Source organism: Tribolium madens, unplaced genomic scaffold (assembly GCF_015345945.1).
Source record: "Tribolium madens isolate multiple individuals breed KSU strain unplaced genomic scaffold, Tmad_KSU_1.1 Scaffold_20;HRSCAF=117;Tcas5.2_LG4, whole genome shotgun sequence".
NCBI classification, from domain to species: domain Eukaryota; kingdom Metazoa; phylum Arthropoda; class Insecta; order Coleoptera; family Tenebrionidae; genus Tribolium; species Tribolium madens.
Window position 1 is genome coordinate 10,423,297 of NW_025400985.1, and position 12,002 is coordinate 10,435,298.

At 33.4% G+C, this 12,002-nt stretch overlaps 1 protein-coding gene across 1 annotated transcript in view; it reads right to left on the reverse strand.

Moving 5' to 3' along the window:
* Nucleotides 1-237: 237 nt before the first annotated feature.
* The window catches only part of LOC123004601 (dachshund homolog 1), a 120,308-nt gene continuing 108,543 nt past the window's right edge, over nucleotides 238-12,002 (reverse strand). The window contains exons 10-12 of the mRNA XM_044397923.1: nucleotides 7,858-8,001; nucleotides 7,289-7,552; nucleotides 238-1,284 (exon numbers count right to left, since the gene is read on the reverse strand). Coding sequence (XP_044253858.1) covers nucleotides 1,151-1,284; nucleotides 7,289-7,552; nucleotides 7,858-8,001 — 542 coding nt within the window. The 3' untranslated portion in view covers nucleotides 238-1,150. The remainder of the gene's footprint in view (nucleotides 1,285-7,288; nucleotides 7,553-7,857; nucleotides 8,002-12,002) is intronic.

Here is a 12,002-nt window from a genome sequence, read left to right on the forward strand (position 1 = left end):
CAATATTAGTGTTGGAAAAAATTTTGAAGACTACATCAGCTTTATAATTTAAAACTCTTGTTGTATTAATAGCTATAGTTTGTTTTAAATTGCTATGTATGATAAAGTCAATCATAAAGTGATTTTTTTTGAATAATAAATTTATGATTTTTGAAGTTAGGTATATATTTTTTTATAAATTAGAGTGCTAAAAAGGTTTGGGTTGATAGAGATGTGAAGAAAATAGTTTCGAAATTTTTATGTTTTATTTTCTACAAGGCACACACATACATCTATTTACAATAAATACATACACACTGCCTCTTACATAGTCTAACACGAACAGTTTATAAATTATCCTACTTATGATATAAGTAAGTAAGAAAAAAACTGTGCTATATTAAGAACACTATCGTTCGTATAATTTGTGGTTTCAGTATTGCACCTAATCTGAGATAATACTGAGTTTAAACAAACAACAATACTTATTGATATTTTTAAAAATTTCTGACAATGATTGTCAAAATGGCGTATACTTTTTCGTCAGAAAATACTACATTGTGTAAAATATTTTAGATTACGAAATAATGTACAAACGAACTTTGTCGGTTAAATACCAACGTTTTATTATTTTTATCATTAAATGTAAGTTTACATGGATATGCAAAACTTTAGACTTTATAAAAAATTTAATATACAATTTTCTATTCTGCGTTGTTACATGAAAAATGACTTCTCTACAGGTTTATATCTTGACGCTCATTTATGTACATGTAAAGCAGAAATATTTAATTAGAATAATTTTAAACAGTCACATTTTAAAGTAATGAATTGAATTGGATTACAAAATAGAAATTATATACAGGTTGTGCTTTTATTTACACTAAGTGAATTCTGAGCAATAAAAAAAGTTATGTACGGAAATTGCTGTCTTTCCTCTCCATGCCCAAAATCAGTCTTAAAAAATCAAAGTAAACTGATATGCTCCACGACAATGGACGTATTTTAGTATACAGACATACAAAAGAAAAAACTTAATCAATATCTACAGCGTGTTCGTTTAAAACGACTCGAAAAATGTATAATACCAATCGAAACATTGCTAAGCACTGTACGCTCTGATCTAAAACCTACTTTATACTGTTATCTAAGCGAAACTCGTACGTTATGTTTATGTAGCCGTGCTTGTGAACAGCATGGAATTTTTGTAATACCCGGAACGATCTTGAAGCGGTGACTTCACGTCTCTCTCAACTTGTTGCTGGCGGGATTTTCTCTCCAATTCTAGTTCTTGCGCTAAGGATTCTGAAAAAAATAATAAAAAATCATAGGTCAACCCTTCTAATTTTGTGCAAAATAGTACAGGGGTTTGGATTTTGATAGTTGGGTTTAATCCTTGTGTCAGTAATGTGTTTTATTCAAATGGAATCATAGGAGGAGGCCGAGTCGGACAGACGGACAAACCGCTTAGCACAGTCGAAGGGAGTTAATTTAGCTAGGCTGCAATGCCATTATCCCGGCCAGGGATTCTATCCCGCGGCTATTTAGCACGATGTTATCTTTACTGTTGCAATTTCTCGGCTCGTTGTGCCGTTGTCACTTGCCGTTTGAATCGGTGAAGAACGACGGTTGAGTCGGCAAGTGCCCTCCTTAATCCTTTGGATACACGGCTCCGGTTTTAATTAAGAAGTTTTATAAGTCGGCACCGAGTTTGTCCTGTTTATTTTGGGGATGATTAATCTTTGATTGTTGCTACGGGTTGGGGCCTTTAGGTACCAACAGTCGAGAAATTTCAACAGTCAGTTTTCGTGATAAATATTCAACACGAATTCGGGGGTTAATGCAAACCGCCAGATATGCAAATATTATGAAGGATTTGGGACCAACAGCCGTTGACTATTTACAAATATTGCAACAAAAATTATACGGTAATAATCAGTAGTGAGATTAATCAAATTAATTTAAAAACCACTTTTATCAACATTGAAAAAGAAGCATAAACTTAAAAATGACACCGAAAACAACTTCTTACTTACGTAACGTGTTTAAAAAGCACTATAACCAAAGGAAAAACTTTTTAGTTTATCAAATAAACACAAAATTATGCTTCCAAACTTGAACTTTCATGGGCTTTCCATTCCTCATCCTACTTTCTTACTCAGGATAATCGATACGAGTTTGTACAAAACTTTCAAAGCAACGAAAGTAATGCTATACTAGTTTAGACCACAATAGTCAAATCACAACTAAAATTGTTATAAAAAACTAGGCAAATCGTTAAAAAGTACATGCAGTAAAAACAGGCATTTATGAGTGGATTGACTTTTCGAGAGCTTAGCAGAAAGTCAATCGTAAAAGGATTTATTGTAGACAGATTCTGACTTTGATTTATGCCCTTAAACGCACATTTTTCTTTAAAAAAATAATTTAAACGAACTAAAGATGAATTATACTGTATCTAAGGTTTTCACAAGCTTTCAAAAAGTGAGTACACTAATTTCTGATTTTGTTATATACAAGGGACTTTAATAGTTAATATTTTAAAACAAAATAGTTGAAGTAAAATTAACTCAATTAGTCTTTTCCATTTGTTGATCCTTTTTAAGACATACTGGGTATAAAATTATTTTATTCAATCCTCTATTGAATAAAATTGAATTTTATCTACTCTTTTCTTCATGTTAAAATGAACGTATAATAAATAACTAATGTTTCCAGAAATTTGTTTAAAATTAAAATCAAGAAAAAATTTGCCTTAATTAAAAAATATTTATATTTCATTTGCTGAAGGTAAAATTTTAAATTTCAACCTCTACTACGAATATTTACAATCGGGGTTATTAGAGTCACCTGTAGCACAGTATGTCAGGGTTTTTTTGTGATTCTCTCTGGTGAGAAAGCATCTTTTGATAATTAAGTTTTAAATCATGTTATATGCCGTGGTCAGTGTTAAATCAAGATTTGGATCTCTTAAATTTGATAATGATCAAACTCATATTTTAATTCTCTAAAAGTTACAACCTATTTTTGCAAAAGTTTCTTATTTTGATGATACCTATTCTTAAAAGCTAGATAAATTAGGATTGTTTTGAGGCAGTGTTGATTATTTTGGATAGCAGTTTTTGGCAATCGAAAACAGTGTTGGAATAGAGGCAAAGATGTAATAATTGATATTTGAGAAATTTTAATTGAATGCCGCATTTGAAGTGAGCGGTCCGGTAATAGGCCGGCTATGACATGGCGATATCCGATAATAAGTTCCATTCCGGTCGCATCGAATCACGTAACTAATTAAGGCTCAAGATGCATATATGTATTAATGATGTAATTAGACACGCGCTAACTATTATTATTACAACTTATTATTATTCAGGTTTCATTGGTGCGCTTTTAAACGGCTAATAATTGTGCATTATCATAGCCTTGCTCGAGCATTGTTGACACTTCACGGAATCACGAAGAGTATGAAACACGCAAGAATGTGAAATATCTCAAAAGTGGTTAACACAGTCATGCGGCTTTTAAAAAGCAAAAACGACCAAAAAATTGATCTGCGTCAAAGAAACACCTGATGGTATTATTTGCCTCGGCGACTTGTGTGGTATATTCCACAAAAAGTGCTAACCTTGAATCCGATCGACAGATCGATTTATTAGACATTTTTCAATGATTTTGATACACTTGTATTGTCTTTTTTGTCTGTTAAATAAAGTTCTTCTTTTATTAAATCTGTGTGCTAAGCGTGGATAAGATTAGAGTCTAACACGGGAGGGTGAGACACCTAACAAATTTCCATTTATTTAGTTACAGTAAAATGACTTCACTTTGTAGTTATAGAATTCATCTCTGATTTCACACAGCGACAATAATATCTGAATTTAAATCGTTTTGCCGCCGGCTCTCCAACTCCGACCCCAACAAGGGTCGCACCAATGGAATTATCTTGTGACAAATTTTGTGCATGCACAAACAGACACCTTTTTTTAGGAAATTTGTTCGACTTGGAGTAAAACATCTGTTAATGGTTTTTTGAGTTAAATGCAATTCTTTATCCTTGCCAAGTTTTGGCAAGAACGATGATATCAGCAGCCAATCAATCCTAATAAAGCATAGAAGTTGGTGTAGTAAGTTGGGCATCCATTAGAGAGGCTTCCGGCGAGCTTCTGCGTCTTACCTCACTTCCGGAACTTGGCCTCCGGAGCTGGGAATAATTCAGGACCAACTTGCCACTTTAAGCCGTAATGAATAGGTAATTAGTTAATATTGTGCCGGCTTCCTCTTGTCCACGCGCCCGGGGACCGGACTCCGGCCAAGTCCGACCGCAAGTCCGGACAAGTCTCGCATCGCCGTCTTGGGACCCATTACCGGAACCCCACGTTCCTCCGTCGACTAACTATTGTTCGTCAAGGAAAGGATTCCTATTGAATTAACTCTAATCACTCGGGATTATTAAGGATTATAAATCTACGCATTATGGAACTATCAGACGCGAACTTGGCACCCCTTCGTGAAAGCATCAATATCGACACTACACAAACCCCAAAACAATCTCTTCAAAAGTGAAGCAAAGCTCTACTTTTTTGCTTATTCTTCTAGTAGAGTTATGTTTTGCATGCCTACATGTTTTCAAGTTGCAATATTGATTTTTTAATCTTACAATTATTAAAATCGAAATAATTACAGATAAGAAACCGACAAAGGAATTTCTATTGAAATTTGAAAAACTTAATAAAAACTCATATATTGCTTTGTTTTGTCTTTTGACTGCTATGTATTTTTTACTGTTCCAACTTTTGGAAAAAGAAAAAAAATTGGGTTGTAGATTAGTGTCTAAATATTTTCAGTATTTCAGTTCAACCAAACTGTAGATGAAAAAGTTTATTGTTTCTACTTTTGAGTGTTTTTTAATAAATGAAAGTGTTTACGGGTGATTTTGTGGGTGTTGGGTGTAAATGGTTTGTTCTGGTGGCAAATTCTGTAGCCATTACCTTATTCAAGTCAGTTATCTGCGACCTTAATATTGCAAACGCCTACTGCAGTCCATGAATTCTAAGCATGCCTCGGAATCTGTGTACCGACTTGATCCTGCTGAGAAATGTTCCTGCGACACTCTTGAGATATCGCTCCTGCTAACTTACTACGTTGCAGTATAATTTCCCCGGAGTTTCCTTGTTTACATAATATGTTTATGGTATCGCTCTTGTTTATTCGCTAGTGGACGGATGGATGTTAATACGAGCGCTTGCGCTACGACGATATTGAAATTTGAGCTTCTCAAATATGTTCAGGTACACTTTAAACAATTGATGCCATGCCAAGATGTGCTTGCTTAACCGCGCTATACTACAAACTGCAATAATTATATATGAAATCGTAACGACCGTACACCCAACTTGGGAAACTCTGCTCCAGAACTTTGTTTCTACTCAACTTCACATTTATTACCTGACCACGCAGAATTTTGACGATATTATTATTAAAAAACGCTCATATTTTAAACAATTATTCTAAACTGAGGCAAACCTTTATCGTAATAAAAAGAAAATTAAAACAAATTGCCCAGATAAGCGGTAAAAATATGCTCATGTGAAGAAATACATTGTCGGAAAGCACGTCAAGGGTGCTTTTTACCTATGTATGAATTTTAATACAGCTGTACATACCTATGATTACCAGTATTTGCATAATGACATCGAACTGCGACTTTTATAAACGTAAATGCAGAATTAAATTAACGGTTGTGATTTTTGTAAAGGCGCCAAGCACGTTTGTCAATGTTAAAAAATATAAATTTATTTAAAAAACAACGAAATGTTTGATGGTGAACGATAATGAAAAAAATAATGCATAAACAAATTTTTTGCTTGTTGAGGACTGAGCTATGCTAGAAAAAAATATTTATAGTCCGAGTATAGGTAATAATTATTATTATTTACATATGTAATGTCCATTTTTTATTATTTGCTGGTGGGGGAAGTGTGTATCAAGAACACGCCATGAATCTCCGCCTGTTTTTGACATTTGACCGCTTCTGATATTTTGGTATGTACTAAAGTCAAATATTAAAGTTTCTCTCTGAGATTAGGTTTTTACAGGGCATGAATTACATATAGAGGGTATATTAGCGTCAAAACAGTTTTTATAATCAAAAATGAAATTACAAATGACCAACATGACGGCATGATACACTTTTGACCTAAGTACGTCTAGCCTTGCGTTACTTCAGTCGCATTTGTTAAAGTGACCGACCTTACACAAATACGTAGGGACAGAGCAATGAGGCTGTTTACAAATGTTGAAAAGAGATAGCCATAAGTACGTCTTTCGAATTATTATTTGATCCACACGCATGTAACAAAATAATGGACTATAGATTTGTAGGCATCGACATTTTTTCTTTACCTATAATTTTTTTCTTAATAATTTTGTTGTATTCAAAAACTATACATCAGTAAGTTCATTCTAAAAATAAAACTAATACTTTAAAACTGTTTATTTTTTATTTATTTTTATTTTTTTTTATTATATTGTTTCTAAATATTACATGTATTGAAAAGTTTATAGGTAAACAATAATTTTCTGAAAATTTTATTTTGCTTTTTCCTTGAGAAGAAAGCAAAAATGGGTGTTCAAATGGTTGCGGTGATTACGTTTCCTGCATGGATTTTATGTGCGCTTTTATTTTGGTAAAAATCAATATGAAAAAGTGTTATAACAGGTGAGAACAGCCTCAAGTGTATCGTTAAACAGCTGTTCGGTGGTTTCCGGCGACGTTACCGGTAAAGTGAACGTCTCATCCATGCACACAACATTCGGCATGCCATTCAAAGCGTATCAAATCGCAAGGCTCATTTTCTGGGAAGTTATCCTGATTGTCGGAGAGCAAGTTGTAAATTGAATCCTTTCAACTATTTAATGTTTATTTCGTCTTTAATTCCATCTCAGCTACTGAATATTACCTGGCATTGTGCGTAACAGGCGTTTAATTTCGAAATTATATGTAAGAATGAATCGGTACTTCGATTGTGCCCCCGTTTCTTAAAAGCGGTACTACTAGTTCATTGTTTGCTTTTGTACCGACTTCTATTAAAAATCACAAATGATTCGTTTTCACGCTACAACATATGGGCTCCAAACTCATTTCGTTAATCCCACGTTTTAATAATTTAATTATAAACGACCCGCCACTACAAAAAATCAACAGATTCTTCGTCACGAAACGGTACTTGGACACAAAGCGGCGAAAAATTTTTATTTGCGCGGTAAATGTTAATAGCACGGCGACTTTATTATTAAAAGTGCAACTCACCGGAGTAATTCTGCCAGAAGGCGGCTCCGGTATTCATGAGGTCGATTCCGGAATAGCCCCAGGGCTTATTTTCGGGCGGAGGTGGCGGCGGTTCTCGGACAGTTTGCTGCCCATATGCCGGCGGTGGACTTTCCACACGTTCTCTTTCCATCCTTTCGACACGTTCCGATACTCTCTCACGCTCTGAGGAGATGCTCTGGTTTGGGGTTGAGCTTGTGGTTACCTTCTGGTTGCTGACCTTCTGCTCCGTCTGCGCCAGTTTTTCTGCAACAAATTCACACTGGAAATTCTATTGATTTCAAAAACGAAATTGCTGATTTCGTCTTAATCAGCGGCTGAGCATAAGGCAAATATCTTGTAATCTATTAGGGACCGATCTCAAAGTTGGATCCCTGCAGGGCATCAGTAGCAGAGAACATGCCCCCGCCCGTTCAACCCCATTGTGATTGACAGACTCCGGTTTGAGGAACACAATTTGCAGACATTTACACGTCTCGGCCCGGATTGCAAATGCGAAAAATCAACGTAATTTACCAATCAATCACGGCAAAGCACGTTCTGTAACTTACCATTAATTATCCTGAGCTGTTCTCCGGCCCCCGCCGCCTTAAGGGCCTCTTCCATCAGGGTGCGTCTTTTGACTTCGGCTTCCAGTTGATCTTGGAGTCGTCGCCGGGCGCGACGCTCCCTCCGGAGACGTTTCTGTACCAATGCTGAAAACGAGAAGATTTTTGTTAATTGTGATGCATCAGTTTGCGAGCTAATAATGAATTTCAATCTGTAGTCGGGCTTCCCGTCGAGTCGGGGTTCTCCCCAGGAGTGCACGACCCTGCCCTCGGCTCTATTTGCTGCAACTAATTATAACACTCATTACCGAAGTTTATTAATCAATGTTCAATAGCAATCATAGCCATTGGGCCTGTATTGTTCTGATGGACGCCTCGAGATACCGAGATAACTTCCAAAGGACGTGTGTGAGATCCTTACATGATCTTGTCAACAGACATTATTAATACAGCCTAGAGATACTCCATCACTTTCGTTCGTAATTATCGTTAGATTTCTTACTTCTAACTTGGAACGCACTCGATTAATGACTTTACAAAAGAAATGTTGTAAATTAAGTCACGCAACTTGGATTATTTGGCGTTTTTCCATTGGTTGGAACATCTCAAACAACAGTGAAAATTTACCGAAACTTAACCAATGAACAATGAGAACATATTTTTCTCCAAATATATTATGTGTGTCCTTAGAAAATAAATCTTCATAAAGTTTTGTTAAGTAAACACCGTTTTATTGTCTGCATAAAATATATTTTTTTAAAACGCAAACTATTTTACTTTTATGGTAGTAATGGAAATTTAGCACACTTTAAACAAGATGGTGGCTCAATTAACCAATGTTAGATCATTATTTCTCAAGATTTACTTGTATTACTATTTAAAAAAAAATGCATGATCAACTAATATTTTACATGAGTTTTAGCCATAAAAAATAATTAAATTATCGATTATTTCATAAAACAACAAGGCACGCATTAAAAATTAAACATTCGGTGTATTATTGATCGTTATTTTAATTAATAAAGTTATGAAATGATTACTCAAAAGCAAGAAAACTTTAAATTTATTTTTGTGGTTAGCTCAGGTGTAGCTGTATCGTTAATAATATTGACAGTGATATGGACTCTTCTGAATGATGATTTATATATCGCAAGAAACAGAAAAATTCGGCAAAATTGATTATCTAACAGGTCTATAAAAGTCTTTAGATCGGTTTAAACTATCAATATGTCGATATACATTATCCAATGAATTTATTGATATTTATGATTGATGATTTAAAGACATCTTACGGTAATAATCTTGATTTCAAAGGTAATGTTTTGTGACGGGAGTATAGTTTAATAATTTCTCTATGTTGTTGACCGTAGCAAGAAAATTGAACAGTTTTATTAACTCAAGTAATGTGTTTCTACTTTTATTTTTTGTGGGCTCTATTATGGTAAAATCAATCAATTATTGTATCGTGAGCAATTTTGAGTATTACTAATAAAATCGCGTGTTAGAAATTATGTTATATTTGGGTACACAACTAGAAATTTTGTATCAAATTATAGTGAATTAATAAAAACACACAACCGGATTTGAGTGCAGTAAATGCAAAAATATCGTGACATAAAATGTAAAAAAATACTACTAATATTTAAGAGAAATTGTTTGACTTAATTTTTAATAAAAAATATCATTGTTGGAATATAAAACATAACAAATATTTTAGAGACAACATTTCAGAATGTCTTTATATCACAGGCATATAGGCAAAGTTGCATTTAAAGCATTTTGCTAATTTGCAAACAGTAACATATTTATAATTAAATAAAACACAATTAGTTATTCTGATGATGTGTTTCTTTACAAATTTATTCCTACATTTATTATTTAGCTCATTATTAAGCGATATAACTAAAGTGACTTTTTTGCAAATAAATCATACATTTTTTTTAATAGTTTTTAAGTTTTTTTTCTACATATTTCAATTACTATTCTGGTCATGTGACTCTTGGTCATCATAAGTTATAACTTTGTATATTTTTTCTAGATTTATCTATTACTCATATTATAACTCAGCAAGCTACTACTATTTTTTGCTGACGAATATGAATTTACAAAGTTGTAAAAATTTAGACAATAGAAAACTTATTCAGAGGGGCTATATCATAGAAACTTTTTTACTTTACTGCAATTTAAATTTCGAAGTATTCTTGTACTTATATAAAAAAAAGAACTATGTTAAGTTATTTTAATTTAAATTAAAAAAAATACAATCAAATTGATATCTATTGAGTTAATGTTGTACAAAAGCTTTATAGACAACATGTTGACGCAGAGACTTAAAAAATGTGAGTAACTAAAAAAAAATAAGTGAGATAAGTGCGAAAATAAAAATAAGTGAGAAAATGACATAATAAAAAACTGGCAGTCTAAAGGCTGATTCTAGTGTTAGGAGTAAAATTTGAATGATAATTAGGATATTAATTACGAGTATGTATACTGATATTGATGTACCAGTGTTTCCTAGCAGGGTTATTAAAAAACATTTTACGGCTCTTACGTTGTGATTTTCACATCGTAGAAAAAAGGCGGTAATATGTACAAAAGGTAAATTACATCATTGAATCATAACTATGTCTCTAAATTTTGTTCTTTATTCTATTTGTTCCAGCTTCCATTATGTATTTGCTGGATAGATTTTTAACTTTTGATATTTTTTTATAGAATTTACTGCGTAGTCCGGTAATTGGACGCAAGTGCGTAAATTTACTCCAAAGTATTTTTTGTAGGGATTTTTTTATAAAGAAGTTATTTTTATTTTTTTATTTTTGAAATATGTTGTAAATCAAAAAATTTATTATTGTTAATTTAATAATTATTTTATTATTATTATTGGACTTCTAAAATTAAAAAAAGAATGTTTAAAAATGCTTTTTACACTATAAGTACAGCATTTTTCGTCATAGGGTGCGCATTATTAACCAATGCACTTAGTTTAAATTATTTATCTCTCAAAATAGATAATGCACATAATTTTCTCATTAAGTCAAGTTTGTAGCTAACATATGAAACTATCGACAGTCAAAGACACAAAGAAAACGATTTTAAATTTTTAGAGTTAAGTACAGCACAATTTCTTTAGTGTAGACAATTCACCCACTCTCTCCTAATTGTAACTCAAATTGATCTTAAATATTTCCGTGGAAGCTCCAATTAAAAAAAGAAGCTTCTAGCGTCTGAAAATGATGAGCTAAGTATAAGCTTCATCAACTTAAATTTCAGGTACAGCTTAGTTACTAAAATAGCTAGCAAGACTGTCTCACAAATCAAGTTAATTAATATCATAGTGAAATAAAAGTGGTTTCTTTTTTAATTTTGGATTTTTTTGTTTGTATCTAATTGTTGCGAGTCGTTAAGAAGACGACACATGCTAAGTCGCTCTTTAATTGTTCCATCATCGTCCATAGCAGGTGCATATTATTTACAAAGTCCCTTGACTCGGCAGTGGAAGCATAAATTTATTTTGTATTGATTAATAGCGCGAGTCGGAGATTAGACACGTAGATGCCATCAATTCGTGTAATATTGTGGTAATAACAATGAAGTCTTTGATGAGTGGTGTTCGTATTGCATGAAAAAGGTGAAATCACAACAAACACCGGCACGATGTAGCGCAGCCCTAACCCGCTCAAGTCCACAAACGTATTGATCACATATCGACAGCCTTCCATCTTGAGAATAATAACTAAAGCGAGAAAGGAATAGTCCGCGACTCAGATCTGATAAGGCAAACATTATATGCACATTATGCATTGTAACCTGGCATTACCTTTCCTTCGTGATTGGCTGCTACGACAATCATTGTACGAACGTTTAAGCCCCACCCATTTCTCATTTTTTACAGTTGTCCATCCTGAAATGAACAACCGGAGCGTCGGGTCGACAACCAACAACAAATTGACCGACTGTAACTAATGTACATATGTAAATTTAAGAATGACTACGTCAATTATGTTAAATTTCCTAATTATTTACACCGCTTTTTGCTAGACGCTCGTAGCACACTTTGTTCTAAATTTTTTTTCTGGATATTTATAAACTGTGAACCGAATAAAATTTCTTGACGCATTCAACCATTGAGATTGTTTGAACATGGG